We start from the raw sequence: 22,759 nt of genomic DNA, 5'->3' as shown, positions 1-22,759 counted from the left end.
AGATATTCACCAAGACAAATGGTTACTTAAACAAAAGTTGCTTTTAACTATCTTTAAACATGAAAACAGGATCAAACGTTAACTTATCACTATTGACTTAACTAACCTAACTTAACCCCCTTCTAATTCTAACCGCACGTGTGTGTAATGTGGGTGTAAGCTCAGAAGAGTTCTTTGGTTCACCGTCCAGTCTCACTTCTCATTCCTCCAAGTTCACTGGTTGCAGGAAATTTTTATACTGTGGACAGAATTTAACATTTATAAAGTTCACCAGGCTTTGGTGCTCAGGAAGGTTCTTGTCAGTTTTCAGAGAGAGATTTGTTGTTCCAGGACACCCACAACTGATGTACTTCCACCAACCACTCCAGTATCTTGCTGACGAAACCTGACCCTTCAGGGTTCTCCAGATGATAACCTCTTTCTTTCAGGTCACCACAGAGTTCCTTTTTGTTTCCCTTATTCTAAGTGAAGCATTAGACAGCCAGTCCTCTCCTCTTGCAGGAACCACAAGGGCTTTGATCAGGCTGTCTTCCAAACTGGAGCTTCTTGCCAACTTGTTCTGTTCCAGTCCCAGCTGCTGTCTGCTGGCTGAAACACTGTCCAAGTGATCTCTCTCTCTCTCTCCCTCACTCTCTCTCTGAGAGAAAGCCTGTTTGACTCTCTCTGCTTGAAAAACCACATGACCCTCTCACAACAGCAAGTTCTCCTTCCAGACAATAGCGACTCCAGCCTTCTCTTTCATCTGTTGCCTTTGGTAAACAACAATCCATTAGTGAAGTGTCTTGAGCACTCTTCAAAGCTCTTGCAAAAGGTCTGAGGCCCCAATATGTCAAGCATGGGGCCAGTATTTCAAATAAGATCTATTTTAAAATGTTTGCATGTGACCTACTCTAACATACCTTTCCCAATTTATCTCCCAAAAACATATCTATATACTCTGTCACAATATACAACCAATTGATTCTGTTTTCAATTAAATACACTACAGCACAAAAATAGGCCCTTCAGCCCATCTAGTCTGTGCCAACTATCATTCTGCCTAGTCCCACTGATCTGTTCCCAATCCACAGCACTCCATACCCCTCCCATCATGCATTTGTCCAAATTTTTCTTAAATCATAGAGGTATTTCAAATGCTGAAAGACCTGGACAGAGTAGATGTGGCAAAGATGTTTCCCATTGGAGGGGAATTCTAGGACAGGAGGCCACAACTTCAGGATAAAAGGACGTCAATTTAAAAAGAGATGTGGAAAAGTTTCTTCAGTCAGAAGGTCGTGAGTCTGCGGAACGCTGTTGTGGAAGCGAAGTCGTTGGGTGTATTTAAAGCAGAGATTGAGAGATATTTGATTTGTCAGGGAATCAAGGATTATGGGGAGAAAGGCGGGGAGTGGGCTGAGTGGGAGGATGGATCAGAAGATCACACAAGACAAAGAAACAGAACCAGGCCATTAGGCCCATCTACTTTGTTCCGTAAATCTACACTAAGCTACTCTACACTAGTTCCAATTTCTGGCCTTTTCTCCATATCCTTCGATGCCCTCACTAATGAGATACTTGTCTATTTCTTGTTTAAATGCTCCCAGTGATCTGGCTTCCACTGCTTTGTGTGGCAGCGAGTTCCACAGATCCACAACCCTCTGGCTAAAGAAGTTCTTCCTTATCTCTGTTTTATATGGATAACCTCTGACTTTCAGACTATGACCCCTTGTCCTCAATTCACTCATCAAGGGAAACATCTTACCCGCATCCGCCCTATCTCAACCTTTCAAAATACAAAATGACTCTCATTCTCTTAAACTCCAATGAATACAACCCAAGAGCTGCCTAACGCTCCTTATACGTCAGCCCTTGCATTCCATAACATATAACATAACAATTACAGCACGGAAACAGGCCATTAGGCCCTTCTAGTCCGCACCGAACCAAACACCCCTTTCTAGTCCCACCTCCCTGCACAATGCCCATAACCCTCCATCTTCTTCTCATCCATATACCTGTCCAACCTTTTCTTAAATAATACAATTGACTCCGCCGCCACTATTTCTCCCGGAAGATGATTCCACACAGCTACCACTCTCTGAGTAAAGAAGTTCCCCCTCATGTTACCTCTAAACCTCTGCCCCTTAATTCTTAACTCATGTCCTCTTGTTTTAATCTTTCCCCGTAAATCATCCCAGTAAATCTTCCTCTGCCCCCTCTCCACATCCTTTCTAAGATAGGGGGCCCAAAACTGCACAAATGAGGTCTCACCAGTGCCCTATAGACCTTCGTCAACACCTCTTTACTCTTATAAGCTATGATTAAAATGGTGGAACAGTCTCACTGAGTCAATGGGCCTCATTCTGCTCCTATATCTTGCAATGGAGCCTGCATTTACCACGTCAGCTCATTCCACACACTCTGTGTGAAGATTAGTCTCCCCCTAAACATTTCCCCTTTCACCCTCAACCCTCTAGTTCTTGTCTCTCCCAACCTCAGTGGAAAAAGCCTGCTTGCATTTGCCGTATCTATTTTAAAAAATTCTTTGGAGAACGCGGCTTGTTAAGCGGACTGAGACTTAGCCATGTAATAGGGATGGATGGCACAGTTAGTGTAACGTTTTTACAGCACCAGCGGTCAGGGTCCGAATCTGCCGCTGTCTAAAAGGGGTTCGTACGCTCTCCCATAGTCGGTTTCCCCCGGGTGCTCCGGTTCCCTCCAAAACATACGGTCTTGTGGGTTAATTTGGGTGTAAATGGGAAGCACAGGTTCAACCGTGCTGAAAATAAACCTTTAATTAAGATTATAGAATGTAGAATGATCCAAGAACCCTACGGTGCTGTCCGTAAGGAGTTTGAACGTTCTCACCACTTTCGTGTGGGTTTCCTCCCAACCTCCAAAAACATACCGGGGTTTGTAGGTCAATTGGGTCGTGCGGGCTGAAAGGGCCTGTTTCTGCATGTCTAAATTTTTAAGCGTTAATATTTCTTGCCACAGGACCCATTGCAATATATTCCGAAGCTTCAGGGAGCCATACACCCTAACATTTCGCAGGTGGGTTTCATTTTCCATTCTGCTTCCCCGTGCAGTGAAAATACTTAAGACGTTGAAAAGCTTTCCTGAAAAGCTCGAGAGGTTAAACTTACCCTCTCCTTGTGGACCAAGGCTTCCAAAACAGCCCTCGCTTTCTCAAATGGAGGAACTTTCAACCTGAAGAAAGAGGGAGATCAACATTGTTAAATTTAAAATATAAAACTACGACTTTCCCTTAAACCTAAAGACCGGAAGGCTTTTGATCCAAGCATCTCAGCTTCTCCTCAACCACCCCTTGGTCTTCCGGTTGCCCACATAGAGCAAGGTCCACGAGTTCCTTCGTGACAGCAGACAGCTTCATCGAGGATCTTGGCCCATCATCTGCAGAGTCATGAAGTTGTGCAGCAGGCAAACGGGCCCTGTGGCCCAACTTTTCCAAGCTAGTCCCATATGCCCACACACGTACCCATATCACTCAAAACCTTTCCTATCCCTGTACCTGCCTTCTGATTGATTTGTCCATGCATCAAGTTGATGACCATCATCCAATTGTACAGTATAAAAACATGCAGACACGTACAGTAACGTCGTAAAAACACCCAGAAATGCTGGAGGAACTCAGCTAGTCTCACAGCCTTCATAGGAGGTAAAGGTTTATTCCTGACATCAAGGTAGAGAACAGGAAGACCAAGATCGGCAGGGGGAAAGATTCGAGGCCAACAAAGGAGTTAATTTGATAAGGTTAGAGGAGAGGTGAGAATTGATTCTGAATTGAAGGAGACAGAGGGGAGAGGGAAGAGGGAGGGATAAGCCACTTTCCGGTGGAATAGCTGGGAGAATGCGGCTCCAGAGCCGGGTGTGGGCGAAGTGACATTCAGGTGGCAGCGCTGAAGGCGAAGAGGTGCCGCGGAGCAAACGCCGGCTCCTGTCGACTATGGCCATCGTCCCGCCCGCTTTCAGGTGCCTAGGGGGGAGCACTCGGAAGAAATACACCTACCCGAGGAGGGTTGGGTAAGTACTCCTCGGGTCAGGGTTCTCCGCTTTCAGGTGACCTCCCAACAGCCGCGTTCGGGTATTTTAGGCGGCTTTACGTCGGGGTATTCTGGCCACCTGAAAGCGGCTGGAGAGAGAGAGAGAGAGAGAGAGAGAGAGAGAGAGAGAGAGAGTGCTGGGGAAAAGGCGACAGGGGGAAGAAGAGGAGGGTATTTTTTAAGGGAAAACCGGAGAAGTCGATGTTACTGCCATCCGGTTGGAGGGGGTCCAGACAGAAAATGAGGTGTTGTTCCTCCCACTTGCACGTGGTCTCAGTCTGGCAGTGCATGAGACCATGGACAGACATGTCCACAAGGGAATGAGACAGTTCTTTGCTTCTCCTTGAAGGAGGGCTCAGGCCCGAAACGATGGTTATATATCTTTACCTCCCATGGACGCTGCGGGACCGGCTGAGTTCGTCCAGCATTTGTGTGTTTTAACTACAGTCCCAGAATCTGCAGACTTTTGCGTTTCATTCCAAACAGAGACACAGCACACATATTTACAAGTGATTTACATACAGCGCGTATATAAAAATAAATCAACGTTGTTAAATAAACAGCATTTTCAGATGGTTTAGTGTGAGCAGTTCTCACTGCCTGTGGGGAGAAGCTGTTCCTCAACCTGGTGGTGCCGTGCATCTTGGCGCCTCACAGTTTGGCGGGCAGCAACCTCCTTTGAAGAAGACCGCAGAGACCACCTCACTGACAAAAGGCAAAGGAGGAAAAACCCAACACCCAACCCCAACCCACCAATTTTCCCCTGCAACCGCTGCAACCGTGCCTGCCTGTCCCGCATCGGACTTGTCAGCCACAAACGAGCCTGCAGCTGACGTGGACATTTACCCCCTCCATAAATCTTCGTCCGCGAAGCCAAGCCAAAGATCCCGGAGGGGGGTTGATGCAGCTCATTTCCCTGCCCACACCCTCCGTGTGAAGAAGAAGGTGGCCCTCTGGCCCCCTTTTTAACTGTTTCCCATTGCAACTTATATGCACGTCTTTAGTTCTGGGGAAATGCCAATGATGAGTCACCCTCATAATTTTCATGAACCTCTTCAAGGACCCCCTTAGCTTCCTACACTCCAGGGAGAAAAGTTCCAGCCTATACTGCTTCTCCTTATAATTCAACCAACCCAGTCCTAATATAGAGAAAAAAAACCTGAAAAATAAGTGCAGGAGGAAGCCATTTGGCCCTTCGAGCCTACACCGCCTTCCAATATGATCATGGCTGAACCCCGGTTCCTGCCTTCTCCCCATGCCCCCCGATCCCCTTCGCCACGAGGGTCAATCTAACCCACTCTTAAATATTGACAAGAAACCGGCCTCAACTACTTGCTGTGGCGAAGAATTCCACAGATCCACCACCCTCCGAGAGAAGACATTTCTCCTCATCTCAGTCCTAAAAAGCATCCCCCTTATCCTTAAACTGTGACCCCCTGGTTTTTCCCACCATTGGAAACAACCTACCTGCATCTAGTCTGTCTAAACCCTTAAGAGTTTTATATGTTTCTATAAGATCCCCCCTCAATCTTCCAAATTCCAGAGAATACAAGCCTAGTCTATCCAAGGAGTGGATAAGCAAGTCCTTCCATCCCTGGTATCAGTCTAGTGGACCTTCTCTGCACCCCCTCCATGGCGAGGATGTCCTTCCTCAGATAAGGAGACCAAAACTGAACACAGTACTCCAGGTGGGGTCTCACCAAGGCCCTGTCCAGCTGTAGCAGGATCTCTGCACTCCTGGACTCAAATCCTCTTGCTAGGAACGCCAACCTAGCATTCGCCTTCCTCACCGCCTGCTGCCCCTGCATGCCCTCTTTCAACGACTAACAACATTCTTGTGAATCTCTGCACCCCTTCCAGCTTAATACAGTAAAAACCCCAGTATCCGACATCTTTGGGGATTGGTAGATGCCGGTTGCTTGAGTCTTTCTCTTTCAGCACCTAACTAATACACCTGCATTAAGAATAAAAAACAAATGCACTAGAATACTGTACTCACACTGAACAAACTTCACTTGCATGAATATATAAACCTTAAAACATTTTACTTTATTTTCAGTCACATCTTTGAAAACATTTAACCGCCGCTGCATCTGCAGGTTCCTCCCCCTCCACGGAACCGCCTGGAAGACGAACAATAACATTATAGGTGATTAACCCCCTCCTCCCCCAAGTTTACAGATAAAGCCTCTGACCGGGGCAACGCTTGTGCTCTTCAGTGCCATGAGAGAATTACAATGAGACATACACCGGGTCAAATTGACACTTCCTGTGGTATTTTTTTTTAACTCTGTGGAAAAAGCCCACAAGGTTATTCACCTTGAACAGATTATTCTTGTCTTTCTCTGAAGACATTGTGTAACTCCTGAATGTATACGGTCAAAATATTTATTGTTCAGAATTGAGAAATTCCTCGAGAAGCCTGGTGTCTTCTGGGGAGGGAAGTTCAGGGAATTTAGATCCAGTGATATGTTTCCATTTCATATGACTGTTGGGGATAGTTCAGGAGTTAGATGTGAGATGAAGCCCACCCATCTTCCCTCAGGTCTTCTTTCCTCCAGCTCTCTCTCTCTCTCTCTCTAGCCCCTTTCACACTTACATCCCAGTAAATCGGCTGTTCAGTGTCCCCGGGATAGGAATGGGGGGGCTTGGGCCTTTCAAACTGGACCACTTCTAACCAGGACACTGAACGCTTTCACACTTGCAAGGGTTGATCCCTGGCATTTGGTCTGCTCTAATAGGAAGGGCCTGCGATGTTATTGCCCGTTTCACACTTGCCAGATCTTAACACCGGCGTCTGAAGACGCCGGGGATTGTACTAAAGGTCGAGGCCAGCGATCCTCAGCGTGAGATGACGTCATCGGACGCCGGCATTGAGCAGATTTTGCTTTCACACTTGCCTCTTTAAAGGCTGATTGCCTGGGATCACTGGCAAGTGTGAAAGTGGGCTTCAGTTTTCCCTTTTCCCTCTGTCTCCAAACCCTCCCCGATCAATTCTCTCCTTTCCTCTCTCCCATCCTCTTATCAGATCCAATTCACACCATTCAGATCGGGTGCCTGTCCATAATTTGTTCATAGCTTGATGAAGGGTTCAAGGCCTAAACATTGGCTATTTATCTTTATCTTAGTTATATAAATTTAATCTGCTGAGTTTTTACTTCACAGCTTTTGTCTTTTGGTCTGTACTCCTTCCCGGTCCATTATTCCCTTTTAACCAGTCTTTTAATACAGACATCTGCCTGCTTTTTAACCTTGAAGAAGGTCCTTCAATATTACCTACTACGGACGGTGTAAGTCCAGCTGAGTTCCCCCAGCATTTCTGTGCCTTTACTACAATCACAGCGTCCGCAGGCTGTTTCGCAAAAGGAAGGACCAGTCAAGGAAAACCTGTTCTAATGTGTACCACAATGGTTTGAAATGAAAAGGGCTGTTTACGAGCAAACTGTCCTGTTTACAGAGCTCAGGTTTCCCAAAGAGATGAGGTTTGCCAACTGACATGACGGAGGAGGCATTTTCGTCTACATCAGTCAAACAGAAGACTGTGTTCACTGGACAACCTTAGGCTTCAGACACAAGTTCAGCTTTAAGTTTAATGTCATCTGATTGTACAAGTGCAATCCGACGAAACAGTGTTCTCTGGTCCTCGGTACAAAACATGCAGACACTCAACCAGACATAACACACATACATATGCAGGACAAATATACTGCACATATATAAAAATAAATCAGTAAATATTGTTTAGTAACTATTAGAATCTCGGATGGTCAGTGGGAGCAGTTCCTTTGGTCGTTCACTGCCCTTGGGAAGAAGCTGTTCCTCAGCCTGGTGGTGCTGGCTCTATTACTCCTCCATCTTTCCCCCCATCGAGAGTAGGTGAACGGTGCTGAAAGTAGCTGAGAGATCCTCAATGATTTTGCATGCCCTCATCAGACAACCCCGGTAGATCACATCGAATGGGGGGAGGCGGAGACTCCAGTGATTCTCCTTGCCACTTGTGGTCCTGTGGATTGATCTCTGCAGCAACCTGAGATGCAGCCGGCCAGGACGCTCAAATAGAGATCAGTAGAAGGTTGACATGATGGTGGCCAGTAGCCTTGCCTGCCTCAGTCTTCTCATGAAATTCAGTCGCTGCTTCACCGTCCTGACGAGTTGGGTGCCCACGACTAGGTCACATGTTAAGTGAGCTCCAAGGAACTTAGTGCTCTCCACTCACTCCACTACAGAGTTGTTGATGTGTAGTGGAGGGCAGTCATCCCTGGTCCTCAATCATCTCCTTCATCTCTTCTATGTTGAGACACCTTCAGCTAAGTTATACACTATTATGGCTGAGAAGAAAGAAGATTTCAGACCAGAAAGAAGTTTGTTGCTTAGCACGTCAAATCTGGTCATTTGCTCGATCAATACGTGAGATGTTTGGGTGCCCAGAGACTTATCCTTCACAACACTAATTTTGGGTGCCCGGGTGCTCTACCATACATAGTTTTTAAACCATCCATGCAAATTACTTTACTTGGCAAAAAAATTTGAACATTTGGACTCAAATTGTTGGCTTCAGTGTGCTCCCGTGGTCAAAATGTAATTCAAAGAAACCAGCCCAAAACATTGCAACTGAAGTTTATTTGTTGGGTCAAGAACTTCAAGTGCCCGCGCGTCAACACCTCTGAGGATCTGTCCTGGAGCCTCCATGTTTTTTTTAAATTTTTTAGTTTTCACACTATAACCATATTGACCAAGATACATACAGACATTTTTCTTCTTAAATATATAGTGTCGTTTTCTCCCCATTTTCCCCCTTCCCTTCCCTCCCTCCCCCCCTTCCCCATTTATTTAAAGTTCAATCTATAAGATACATTAAACCTGTTAAACAATGTTGTCATTTAATAAAAATAAACAAGAAATTTTACTGAGTCAGTTCTTTTCGTTGTCTTCTCCTTCTGTCATTTTAGGTGGTAGATGTCCCCGGAAGGTTTTCTCTATGGCTCCCATATTTGTTCGAATATTGTAATGTTATTTCTTAAATTATATGTTCTTTTTTCTAGTGGAATACATTTATTCATTTCTATATACCATTGTTGTATTCTCAAGTTATCTTCTAATTTCCAGGTTGACATAATACATTTTTTTGCTACAGCTAGGGCTATCATAACAAATCTTTTTTGTGCTCCATCCAAATCGAGTCCAAATTCTTTGTTTCTTATATTACTTAGGAGGAAGATCTCTGGGTTTTTTGGTATATTGCTTTTTGTGATTTTATTTAATATCTGGTTTAGATCTTCCCAAAATTTTTTCACTTTCTCACATGTCCAATTTGCATGAATTGTTGTTCCCGTTTCCTTTTTACAGCGAAAACATCTGTCAGATACTGTTGGGTCCCATTTATTTAACTTTTGAAGTGTAATGTATAGCCTGTGTATCCAGTTATATTGTATCATGCGTAACCTCGTATTTATTGTATTTCTCATAGTTCCAGAGCATAACTTCTCCCATGTTTCCTTCTTTATCTTTATGCTTAGATCTTGTTCCCATTTTTGTTTAGGTTTACCGTTTGTTTCCTCGTTCTCCTTTTCTTGCAGTTTAATATGTATGTTTGTTACAAATTTTTTAATTATCATTGTGTCTGTAATCACATATTCAAAATTACTTCCTTCTGGTAACCTCAGACTGTTTCCCAATTTGTCCTTCAAGTAGGTTTTCAGTTGGTAGTATGCAAACATTGCATCGTGAGTTATATTATATTTGTCCTTCATTTGTTCAAAGGATAATAATTTATTTCCCGAAAAACAATTTTCTATTCTTTTGATCCCTTTTCTCTCCCATTCTCTAAAGGAAAGGTTATCTATTGTGAAAGGGATTAGCTGATTTTGCGTCAATCTGGAGCCTCCAAGTTGATGCAATCACCAAGACGGTTCACCAGCGGCTATACTTCGTGAGGAGTTTGAGGAGATTTGTTATGTCACCGAAGACTCACGAAAATTTTTACAGGTGGACCGTGGAGACCATTTTGGCTGGTTGCCTCACTGTCTGGTATAGAGGTGTCAAGGCACAGGACAGCATAAAAAAAACTCCAGAGGGTTGTTAACTTGGCCTGCGACATCACGGGCACAAGACTCCACTCCATCGAGGAAGTCTACATGAGGCGGCGCCTTAAGAAAGCAGCCTCTATCCTCAAGGACCCCCCACCATCCAGGCATGCCCTCTTCACTCTGTTACCATCAGGAGCCTGACGATGAACACCCAGCGACAGGACTTCACTCTGTTACCATCAGGATGGAGGTAGAGGAGCCTGACGATGAACACCCAGCGACAGGAGGAGTTTCTTCCCCTCCACCATCAGATTCCTGAATAGACAATGAACCACAGACACATCCTCGATTTCTCCCATTTTCTTACATTCTGAAATATAATTTAAAGCAACTTTTGCCCTGTGACACTGCCGCAAAACAACAAATTTTGTGACATGTTCATGCCAGTAAATTCTGATTATTAAAACCATATTGAATTACCTGCTATTATCTTTGTTCTCAAGAGGGCATGGGCTCAACGTGAAACCCGACTGAGTGGGTCTCCAAGAGCATGTTTTCTGGATGTGTTGACCAAAGGTCAGTTTCAGATATCATTAAGGCCAAGTCTCCACCTCTCCTCGCTGCTATCTTCAGAAGAGCGTACAAACGCCTGAAGACCAACATTTCTAGGCCCAAGAACAGCTTCTTTCCCGTGACTATCGGACGTTTGAGCCCTCCCCTTGCTACACAGATCAAGGGCTTCTCCGACGCCACAAATGAACTGTCTGAACTATTGCAAGTCACATTTTTGCACTAGGATTACTGTCAATATTTATTATCTCTCTCGTAAATCTATTGTCCATTTTAATTTAATTCTGAGCTTGCATTATGTTTCCCCATATCTGAAGTTTGGTGAACCAAAAAGTTCAATTATCCGAACTTTTTTCCAGCGGAGACATGACGTGCTCATGTGGGGCTCCGGCGTGCTGTTGGCGCCATTTTGAATCCAATGTCAGCAAGCGTGAGGTAAGAATTAAACACAATTTCATGCTTGAAAAGCCTTCCGTTGTTTTTTTTTTTGTTGTTGTTTAACGCTGATGTAAGTATTCTGCTGAGCTCTGCGCGGCCTAAAGCCATTATTCGAAAAATCCAATTAAGAGAAAAACCGCCGGTCCCAAACATTTTGGATAATCGGAAATGTATTGTATCTCTTCACCTGTTCGGCTGCAGCAAGAATTGAATTGAAGGAAATTTCACATGACAATAAACATTATCATTTACCCCATCCCCTGGGCTATAATGGAAGGTGCTTAGGCCTAGAACACTGGCCAAAGGAGTTTTTAAAATGTTAAATTTAATTTTTTTTTAAATTTAACAGGATAGTACATGGTAGGAGGCTGGGGTGGAAGGGGCCAGTAAAACTCTCGCACCCCAATTACCCTGCAAACCCTGCGTGTTCCTGGAGGCGGGAGGAAACTGGAGAATCTGGACGAAACCCACACAGACACGGGCAGGATGCACAAACTCCTTACAGACTGCGCGGGATTCGAACCCAGGTTCAAGACGCTCTCCGTTATTGAACACATCTACAGGAGAGCAGCAGCGATCATCAAGGACCCACACCACCCTAGCACACACTCTGTTCTCGCCGCTGACATCAGGCAAGAGATGTAGGCGTCACAAGACTCGCACCCACCAGGTTCAGGAACAGCTGCTGCCCCTCCACTATCAGACTTCTCAACCACAAACTCAATCAGGGAATCAGTTAAGGACTCTGACTTGTGCATGTTTACGCTGTGTACAGTTTATTTTTTGCACTACCAATTAGTGGTAATTCTGTCGCGCCCACAGGATAAAGGAATCTCAAGGTTGTATGTGATGTCATGCGTGTACTCTGACAATAAATCCGAAATCTGGGTCACTGGAGCTGTAACAGTGTTGCTCTATGCTGTCCACAGAGGTGTCCCGGAACTGGGTGCCTGATCTCCCGACAAGCATGGCCATCATGGGAGGGATCCCTTGATGCCCACTGACTTTATTTTTAGCCATGGCTCCTTGGTTCCACACTGTCATCAGCTCCCTTGAAGCTACTCCTTGGACCAAGGCTACAATGAGGTTTAGTGTACACCCCTTTCGCTCTGTCCACTACATTAGTGGGGAATCTCGACCCCCCCCCCCCACCACGGGCAGCCTATTTCAATTGCTCGCCCCCCCACCCACTCCCATGCCGACATGTCTATCCATTGCCTCGCGTTCTGCCAATTTGGGACCTCCTGCAAATGGGACGCTCAACACCTCATATTCCATCTGGTCACCCTCCAACTGGATGGCATTAACATCCACTTCTCTGGTATCCCTCCCCCCCTCCCCATCTCTCCTTATCCCTCCTTTCTCTCACCTCCCACCCCTTGTCTCTCTCTTCCCTATCCCTCAGGCCTGAAACGTTAATTACATCTCTTTGCCTCATATAGGCACGGCAAGACCCGCTGAGTTTATCCAGCACTTTGGCGCACTGACTGCAGTCACAGCATCTGCGGACTTTCTTGCTTCAATCCCATTGTGCAGTGGTGGGACACAAGTACAATTACCCCTCAGGGAACAGGGACAGACAGAAACAAGAACAGACGCTTCACGCACCTGAAGAGAACCTCTGCCCGAAGGTAATTTCCAATTCCATTGAAATACTTTTGATTCAGTAGCACCTCACAGATCGGCCTGTCGAAGGCTTTGTCGGATAGGTTTGACAGGACGTTCCACCTGCATAGGTGAGGAGGAAAGGCACAGGGAAAAAATGAAAGCAGTTAGTTCAATCGCAAGCAAAGCCACCTACACAAACTCACACAGATACAGGGTCTTCAGATCGAAAGGAAGTACAGGAGCCCAATTTAAGAGGAAGTGAGATGAGATAGGAAGAAGATCTGCGTTAACGTGGCGCCCTTGGGACTTTGGTGACCCTGGCCTCGATTTTCCAGACGTTCAGGTGCCACTCTAATTAATTCTTCGTAATTCTGCCAGATGTAGAACACTAGCTGTCAATACGCTTTTCAACCAACCTGTTAAGTGAGCATGGGAAATAAACCTTTCCCCATCGATGTGATTTACTGGGATCATCGTCTGAAGAGGGCGCGCAAAATCATCGAGGGCCCCGCATACAGCATTTCCTCGTCGGGGGAGAGATCCAGGAGCATCAGAACTAGCACCACCAGGCTGAGGAACAGCTTCTTCCCGCAGGCAGTGAGGACGCAGAACGACTGAATGAACAGCTCGCGCTCACCATCTGAGTCTCTCATATTCATGAGACAATATTTATTTATCTATTTGCATGTATGAATACCTGTCCTGCATATTTTGCTTCCAATTTTTTTTCCAGATTTATTGTCAGAGTACATAAATGACACTACAAAATGCTGGAGAAACTCAGCAGGTCAAACATTGTCCTTCATGTAGCAAGATAGATACAGAACTGACGTTTCGGGCTTGAGCCCTTCATCAAGGTATGAGAGAACACTGGCGAGTGACAGAACAAAAGAGGAGGAGGGGGGAAGTGGGGGTGGCAAGGCAGGAGATGATAGGTGGAGAAAGGAGGGAAGAGACAACAGGAAAGTGGGGGAGTGGGGATGGCAGGACTGTGGGTGAAAAGCGGAAAAAAGAACTGGAAGGACAGGAAAGGGAGAGTGAAAAGAAAAGGCGAGCAGTCAAGTCAATGTTCATTCCATGTGGCTGGAGGGGGCCTCCAATCTGCGGGTGGTCAGGGTGGGACAGTGCCCCCTTCCCCCCTCCTCTTCTGTTCTTACGCTCGCCAGCATTCTCTCATACTTTGACGGAGGGCTCAAGCCCGAAACGTCAGTTCTGTACCTTTACCTTTGCTACATGAAGGGCACTGTTTGACCTGCTGAGATTCTCCAGCATTTTGTGTTTTTACTTCAACCCACGGTGTCCACAGAATTTTGCGATTTACTACATGCAACCCTGAGACTCTTTTCCTTATGGGCGAGCCAGAATTGCCACTTAGTGGTAACGCAAAAAGAAAACCACTCAACGCACACATGTAAACGAATAAAGAAATGTAAACAATGCAGAGAGAAAAGTCAATAAAATGAAAAAAATTAGTTCTTAAATTATTGACTTTGTAGTTCAAAGATTGACTTTGTTGTGTGCCTGTGTGTTTTGCACCGAGGGCCGGAGGACGCTGTTTCGATGGGTTGTGCTTGTGCAATTAGATGACAGTAAACGTGACTTGAGGTCCCAATATGTTTGAAGGGAAAAGAACCAGGTGAATTTCAAGGGAGCATGGAGCGGGGGGGGCTATACTGGCAGGGTGACCCCCGTTCCCAGGTTAAAAACGATTAACGAACACCCCCACATACGAACAAGCTCCCATGATTTATTAAACTCAGGAGACTAACGTACATACGCACATCTATTCCTTTTTTTCTCCACTTTCACTCCTGTCTGTCTTTGATGCTGTTGGCTGCAGCCCTTCTGGAGAGCTCGCTATCAAGCTGAGTAAATTTTGTGTATTTTGGACCAAAATGAGCAAAGGAATAATGTTAATGTTCATTACCCAAGAGCAGCCTGTACCATGAGATCGGGGAAGGGATGGGTTGAGAGGGGGTTCATGTAAAACAGGGGTCCCCAAACATTTTAGACCCTCAACCCCCTTCATGGAATCCTTGATCCCTCACGGACCCCAAGATCCTTGGGGTGGTGTTGACGCTGGATGACGTGGGGGTGTGGGTGGGGTGGTGGTGGTGCTGGACGAGGAGGACGGTGGCGAAGCTGGACAGGAGGGTTGGTCGTGGCACTGAACGGGGGGGGAGAATGGCAGTGCTGGAGGGGGAGGGTGGTGGCGATGCTGGACGGGGAGGGTGGCAGCAACACTGGACAGTGGTGGGGAGGGTGAGGTGGCGACGTTGGACCCGCACCTCTCCGTTCCACAAGGCTTTCACTCTCTACTTATTAAGAGGCCAAAGCCAAATACAACATGGTAGCCACTGAGGCCAACTTTCGCGACACACCTCTGATTTCAATCACAAAAGTTCAATCGACCCCCACCGCCCAGCTCCCACCCACTGTTTATCGACCCCCTGCCATTTATCAACCACTTGGATTGTCCTATCGACGCCCAGGTGTTCAATATCAACCATTTTGGAGACCCCTGATGTAAAATGTAAAAGCCTGTGCAGAACCAGCTGGGCTGGGAGAAATCTTCTCTCACGTCATTTGATGTACCTGAACTTTTCATATTCGAACATCACGCAGGGTCCTCTGTCTGACTGCCATGTTCCGTTGACTTCCCAGCTCCCAAACCGTCTCGGATCCACAAAGGACAGGACCTGCCTGGGCCTATCTCTGCTGAAGAACTTGAGGTGGGCGTGCTTGGGCAGCTCTTCTTCCACGGTGAGTTCAAATGACCCAGACATGCCAAAACGGAAGACAATGTCCACCGGGTCAGGAGGCTCTCTCCCCGGCTCTGTTGCCGACGGCTCCGCACCCTCTTTTCTGCCCTCCTCTTTGATCGGAGTTAGGGTCAACTTCACCTCCTTTCCCCGGGACACTGCCGAGATGATGTAGGCTTCACACTGGAAGGGGACCTCACGGTTTTTGCTCACGGCGGACTTCTCCACGCTTCCTGAGAACACAAGGCCGCTGCAGACCTTGTTGACAAATCTGCTCGCCAAATGAAGCTCGGGTCCTTCAGGCATTCTGGAGGACAACCTAGATCGGAAATTAAGTACATGGATCCTGAGAGGAATTGATAGAACATGGAACATTACAGTGCAGGCCCTCCGGTCCACAATGTTGTACTAACTTTCTAACCTACTAATTTAGACCTTCCCTGCCTCACGCCCATCATCCCCCATTTTATTTGCATCTACGTGCCTATCTAAGAGTCTCTTAAGTGTCTCTATTGTTCCAGCCTCCACAACTATCCCGGGCAACGTATTCCAGGCACCCACAACTCTGTGTAAAAAAAAGCATACCCCTGACGTTGCCCCTAAACTTTCCTCCCTTCACTTTGCACAGATGTCCTCTGGTGTTAGCAGAGATGATGCTGGAAAGCTAGAGAGTCCCAAATAAAGAGTCTCGGGATAAGGAGTAAAAATGCAAATACTGGAGTAACTCAGCAGGTCAAACAAGGAAACCTTATATTGCAGATATACATCACCAACATTTCGGGCTTGAGCTCTTCATCAAGGTATGGGGAGGCGCCTGGACAAAATGGTGGGGGGGGCAGGGGGAGGAGCACGGTCCCACAGGTAATAGGTGGATAAAGGAGGGAGAGCACAGCAGCAAACAGGGGGAGGAGGATGGCTTTGTGAATGGGGAGGGGAGGGGGGTGGAGAGCGAGAGGGGGAACCGGGAGTAGGCTAGCAGAAACTTGAGCACCAAAACATCTGTCTGCACCATTGAAATATTGCCTTTTTTATTCCTTGGACTAAGCACAAAGGCAAATATTTATCTACATCAATGGTTTTCAAACTGCCCCCCCCCCCCCCAAACTCACATTCCACCTTAAGCAATCCTGATGCTATCGGTGCTCTGTGATTAGTAAGGGATTGCTTAAGGTGGGATGTGAATGAAAAGGTAAAGTTGAGAATCGCTGCTTGAGACCCAATTGTTACTGAAATATTTGGCTGGAGAAAAATTGTCATCGGCCCATTTCCTGAAACCGTGCACATAACGAGTCACTGAGGGATGATTAAAACAGGGGGTTTCAAACTTTTTCTTTCCACCCACACCCCACTTTAAGCAACCCCTTACTAATCACAGAGCACCGATGGCCTAGGGGTTACTTACGGTGGGATGTGGGTGGGAAGGGAAGGTTGGGAATCACTGCTCTCGACCCAATTGTTACTGAAATATTTTGCTTGAGAAAAAATGTCACTGGCCCATTTCCTTGGGAGTTGTGAAACCCTGCACATAACAATTAAGGACGATTTAAAACGCTGGTTTTCCAACATTTCCTTCCCGCTCACACACCACTTTAAGCGACCCCTTACAAAAATGGTATAGGGATGCGAGTTGAAGGGGCAGTTTGAGAACTACTGATCTACATAATCCACAAAGTAAGTGAGGAGATTGGGGGGGGGGGAGTTTAAATGCCCCTATTGTACCCGCCTCCACCAACACCCCTGGCACCCACAACTCTGTGTTAAAATAGGCTTTGCCCGGTGCCATGCCTGGGAGCAAGAGGAGGCATTTCCAACAGCCAGGGCAGTGGTTCCCGCTCAAGTGCCCCCGAAGCCACCTGTGTTCAGTGGGTGGCCAGAAATGGGTGGCATTGCGCGTTGAAGAATGGGGATCGTGCCAACCCCCACCCTTCCCCTCCCACTGGTGCCCCCCACCCTTTCCCTCCCACTGGTGCCCTCCTTCTCCTCCCACTGGTGCCCCCCTTCCCCTCCCACTGGTGCCCCCCTTCCCCTCCCACTGGTGCCCCCCTTCCCCTCCCACTGGTGCCCCCCCCCACCCTTCCCCTCCCACTGGTGCCCCCCCCCCCCCCACCCTTCCCCTCCCACTGACCCTTCCCCTCCCACTGGAGCCCCCAAGATCAGAGCCGTAGCTCCTGCTAACCCCCCCACCCACCCACTGCAGGCAGAGAGCACCAAAGCAACTTCTGCAACCAGTCCACGTGGGCAACTGTTGCCGATGCAATTGCTACAAAGTAGCCGGGATGAAAGGATGCGCTGGACGCGCTCGCACAGCCAGACCCTCAAGGAAGTTTATCAGCCGCCTTTCGCTTGCACCAACCCCGGGCTAATCGCGGCGGCTCCTCCTCCTTGATCTCAGGCAGCCTCCACTTCCTCGCCGATGCAGGCTGGGACCTGTAGTCCTGGTCCGCCAGCTTTGCACAGGGAAGGTCTTGCCATCAGCCTGCACCATCCTGCAACGACAAGTCAAAAACTGCTAAGAAAGACGTGGATCCATAAATACTCTATTTTTTAAAAATTAACCATCAGTGCACAATGAACCTCTGCTCCAGACCCAATCGCGGCTGAAATATTTGGCTTGCGAAAAATTGCCATTGGCCCCTTTCCTTCGGAGTTTGGAAACCCTGCACATAACGAGTTCACGAGGGACGAGTTTTCAAACTTCCCGCACACCGCTTGAAGCGATCCCTCACTAATCGCCGATGGGATAGGGTACATTTACAGTGGGGTGTGAGCTGATGGGGCAGTTTGAGAGCGACTGATCTACAAAGTGAGATTGATGGGGGTGGGGGGGGGGGGAGAGAGGTGGTTTCAATCACCCTATTGTACCACCACCACCCCTGGCAATGCATCGGGCACCCACAACTCTGTTAAAATAGACAGGCTTCGCCCGGCATAAGGCCTGGGAGAGAGGAGGCATTTCCAACAGCCAGGCACTAGGGCAGTGATTCTCGACCTTTTTCTTTCCACTCATGTGTCCTTTTAAGCAATCCCTAAGCCATTGGTGCTCTGAGATCAGTGCGGGATCTGTGGTTCATGGTCCATTCAGGAATGGGGGGGGGCAAAAGATGCTGCTTTTGTACCATTGGCACTGATAGAAGTAGTGAGAAAAAGGGCTATAAAACATACACAGCAAATGCTGGAGGGACTCAGCCAGTCTCTTAGTCTCCATACGAGGTAACAATACATGACCGACATTTTGGCCTGACCCCAAGAAAAAAGCAGGCAGGCTTTAAAGTTGAGATCGGGAGGTGGGGGGGGGGGGGGGTGCGGGGAGGAATCCAGACCAATAGCCAAAATATCTTAATTGGATATGCCAGGAGGTGAGGATTGAATTTGGCTCTGTGGAAGCCAGAGGGAAAAAAGAGAGGGGAGAGAGACGTTAACGGAGAAATCAACGTTAATGTCATCCATTTGGAGGGGTCCCCAGAATGAAGGTGGTGTTCCTCCATTGCTTAGTCTGGTAGTACATGAGACCATGAACAGATATGTAAGCAAGGGAATGGGGGCGGGGAATTGAATTGGGTGGCCGCTGGGAGATCCACGCTATCGTGGTGGACAGAGCTAAGGCAGGGACAGAAATGGGCATGGCCTGGGTGGTGGGGGTGCCTAAGGATAGAGGCTGCTTTCTTGAGACGGCGCCTCTTGTCGATGTCTTCAGTGGAGTGAATACTGGCGCCCACGGTAGTGTTAGCTGAGTACACAACTTCCATCGCCTGTTCCTGGCCTGTGCATACCAGACAGTGTTACAACCAGTCACAACGACAGTTTAATACACAAAAGTGCTGGAGAATCTTAGCAGGTCACACAGTGTTCACTATGTCAAAATTCAATTCATTGTGGGCGCTTGAGGTCCTTGTTGGGACCAAAGTTCCACTCACACTCTTTTGTATGAAAGTAACAAATATCTTCCAAAAGTCCTGATGCATCTTAGAAGAGATTTTTCTTAAAATTTAGACATACAGAACAGGTCCATGCCACCCAATTAACTACACCCCCGATAAGTTTTGAAGGTTGGGAGAAAACCAGAAGAAAACCCACGCAGACACGGAGGGACATACAAACCCATTACAGACAGCGAAGGCTTCAAACCCCGGGCCCGATCGCTGGTGCTGTAAAGGCGTTGCGCTCACTGCTATGCCAACCGTGCCTTTTAAACTGTTGCCCAGGCAACAAAGGGCAGATCTGTTTAGGGGAAACAGGGACAGACAGAAACTGCTCGTTGACTGAGTAACAGAATCATAATCAGGTTTATTGTCCTGAACGTGTCCCCGAAATGTGTTGCTTTGCAGCAGAATTGGGTTGCCACAAACTGTACGAATTAGTTCCATCTAATGTAGACCAGCAGACGGAAGGCGTTAATATGGATACACAGGAAAGGGGAGGAAGGTGTTGGAAAGGCAGCAAACGGCAGAGTGAGAGGGTCTGGGTTTGCAACTCAGCCCCTGCCCCTGCATGCAGCACACGGGCCCTTCTCACTAAAATACCCAATTAATATACGTTTTGAATGCTGGGAGGAAACCGGAGCACATGGAGGAGACCCACGCAGGCATGGGAAGAACGTACAAACTCCTTGCAGACAGCGCCGGATTCGAACCAGGGATCACTGGCGCCATGAAAGAGTCAGCACTACCCTCTCCGCTGAGTGTGCCGCCCCTTCTGCAGAGTATACACAGAGCATGGCGGCCCTCGGTGATCTCAATGCAGCTTGGAAGGTAAATAGCATTCAAGACATTAAAGCAAAGAGGCTGAGGTTTAGAAACAGGGAAGCTGTGCCCCAACTGGAGAAGTGCGCAGTTAAGGGACATATTTACTGGAGAGTACTCAAGAGAACTAATTCCAGAGATGAGTGGATCGTCTTATCAGAACCAACTGAAAAGTTGGATTTTTATTCCCCCGTCCCATACTTAACGGAACAATGGGCTAATTAATCTACCAAACTGAGATGCAAGAAGACTCAGCTGGAGGCAGGGAGGTACATAGAAACATAGAAGATAGGTGTAGGAGTAGGCCATTTGGCCCTTCAAGCCTACACCACCATTCATTAGGATCATGGCTGATCAGTACCCAGTTCCTGCCTTCTCCCCATACCCCCTAATCCCCTTGGCCACAAGGGCCAAATCTAACCTACACTTAAATATTGACAGGGAACCGGCTCAACTACTTCCTATGGCAAAGAATTCCACACATTTAACACTCTCTGAGAGAAGGAAATTTTCCTCATCTCAGTCCTAAAAAAAATTCCCCCCTTATCCTTAAACTCTGGCATTGGAAACAACCTTCCTGCGTCTAGTCTGTCTAAACCCTTAAGAATTTTATAAGTTTCTATAAGATCACCCCTCAATCTTCTAAATTCCAGAGAATACAAGCCTAGTCTATCCAACCTTTCTTCATATGAAAGTCCCTCCATCCCCGGTATCAGCCTAGTGAACCTTCTCTGCACCCCCTCCAAGGCAAGGATGTCCTTCCTCAGATAAGGCGACCAAAACATCCTCCACACACACAGAATCAGAGGTTAGGATTGAACTTGAGCCACTGGAGATACCCAATTCTTTGGACTTTAGGAGAACGGGGAAGATCTCTTGAAACACAAGATCCACAGATTTCAGTTTTTCTGATTCATTGCAAAGTACATGCATAATAACATCACATAAATCCATGAGATGCTTTATCCTGTGGGTGAGGCAGAATTACCGATTGTTGTTCATGCAAAAACTGTACACAGTGTACACATGTAAACAAATAAAGAAATGTAAACAAACTGATGGTGCGATCAATAAAGTGCACAATTAGGAGTCCTTAAATGATTGAGTTCGTCGTTGAGGAGTCTGATGGTGGAGGGGTAGCAGCTGAAGGCAGGAACTGGGTACTGATCAGCCATGATCCTAATGAATGGTGGTGTAGGCTTGTTCCTGAACCTGAAGGTGCGGGTCTTGTAGCAACTACGCCTCTTTCCTGATGGCAGCAGTGTGTGCCGGATGGCATGGCTCCTTGATGATTGAGAACAGTCCGTGTGCTGGGTGGTGTGGATCCTCGATGCTTGCTGCTGCTCTCCGACGCGTGTTCTCTGTAGTTGTCCTCAATGGTGGGGAGAGGCTTTGCCTGTGATCTGTCCTACCTTTTGCAGGGCTTTCCACTCGGGTATTGGTGTCCCCGTACCAGACAGCCAGTCAGTGCACTCTCCACCAACCTGTAGAAATTTTCCAGTGTTTCCAAACCTCCACAAACTCCCGAGGACGTAGAGGCGCTGACGTGCTTTCTTCATGATACCCAAATCCTATAAGACTCTGAAGAACTTAAATCTGCTCATGCTTGTTTGTTCCCAAGGAGATAATAAGCCAGATGTTGAGATGTGTCCACCAGTGGGAGTCTCAAGCAAGGGACATGATTACAAGGGGCAGTCATCCACAATTGAAATACTCAGCAAATTCCTCAGAAGGTAGTAAGTCTACCATTGTGTGTAGAGGCTAGATCACTGGAGTATTTAGAGGAGGTAGGTAAAGAGTGGGGAAGTGAGGCATATGGGGAACAGGTGCAGAAGGGAACAAATCAATGGTGATCATATTGAATGCATAGCAGGCTTGACACAATTGCATGTAAATGATGTGCACTGCACTTAAAATAGGAAGTCACATGACTTATGATTGACGCCCCCACAGCTAATTTGGGCAGAAAACTGGTCCAGAATAAAGGCCAGTTAAATGTCAGCTGGGTCACACCAGTAAAAAAATAACTTGCACCACGACACTAACCTGAAGATCAGATCCACACGGCTTCTGCCCAGTTAGATGGCCCAGCGTGGAGGATATCAAAATAAATTCAAAAGCCAGGGCTGAGTTATCAATCCATTGATTACACTGGACAGCAAAGATTTTGCATCCTGAACACTTTGGGGGTGAATTTTAAGGAATTTGGGCTGATCACAAAAATCACCTTAAAATCGTACTGGTGTTTTTAGACGTAACCTATTTTTCGTGATTTCTGGTCATATTTTTAACATGCACACAAAACCACTAAGTGCAATGCGTCCTTGAAAATTCCATTTCTGCATTCGCACTTGGACGTTTTCCCTGCTGATCTTGGTGACGTCAGTGCCAAACACAGTGAAAGGTTTCACCAGGACACTGCGACTGTGGAAAAGTGGTATCAGGGCAACTGGAATAGTTGGCCGACTATTGTTGGACACTGACACAGGAGGCATCAGATGCTGAGTACAAATGAAAATCAGCGACGTGTCAGCATAATGATGCGATTAAACATGCTAAATTCAATAAAAGTT

The 22,759-nt window shown here is 47.0% G+C and overlaps 1 protein-coding gene across 6 annotated transcripts in view; it reads right to left on the bottom strand.

The window, feature by feature from the left end:
- The window catches only part of neil1 (nei-like DNA glycosylase 1), a 35,729-nt gene that overhangs the window by 10,362 nt on the left and 2,608 nt on the right, over positions 1–22,759 (bottom strand). Inside the window, exons 2-6 of one of the 6 annotated variants that reach the window (XM_069902714.1) lie at positions 17,801–17,933; positions 16,850–16,966; positions 15,281–15,766; positions 12,686–12,805; positions 3,126–3,189 (exon numbers count right to left, since the gene is read on the bottom strand). In XM_069902714.1, coding sequence (XP_069758815.1) covers positions 3,126–3,189; positions 12,686–12,805; positions 15,281–15,753 — 657 coding nt within the window. In that variant the 5' untranslated portion in view covers positions 15,754–15,766; positions 16,850–16,966; positions 17,801–17,933. The other 5 variants (XM_069902715.1, XM_069902713.1, XM_069902717.1 and 2 more) reach the window with 5 other exon arrangements.

This window comes from Narcine bancroftii, chromosome 11, assembly GCF_036971445.1.
Source record: "Narcine bancroftii isolate sNarBan1 chromosome 11, sNarBan1.hap1, whole genome shotgun sequence".
Lineage (NCBI taxonomy): Eukaryota > Metazoa > Chordata > Chondrichthyes > Torpediniformes > Narcinidae > Narcine > Narcine bancroftii.
Note: the sequence above shows the minus strand (reverse complement) of the source record. Positions and strands in the feature narration are given on the sequence as shown.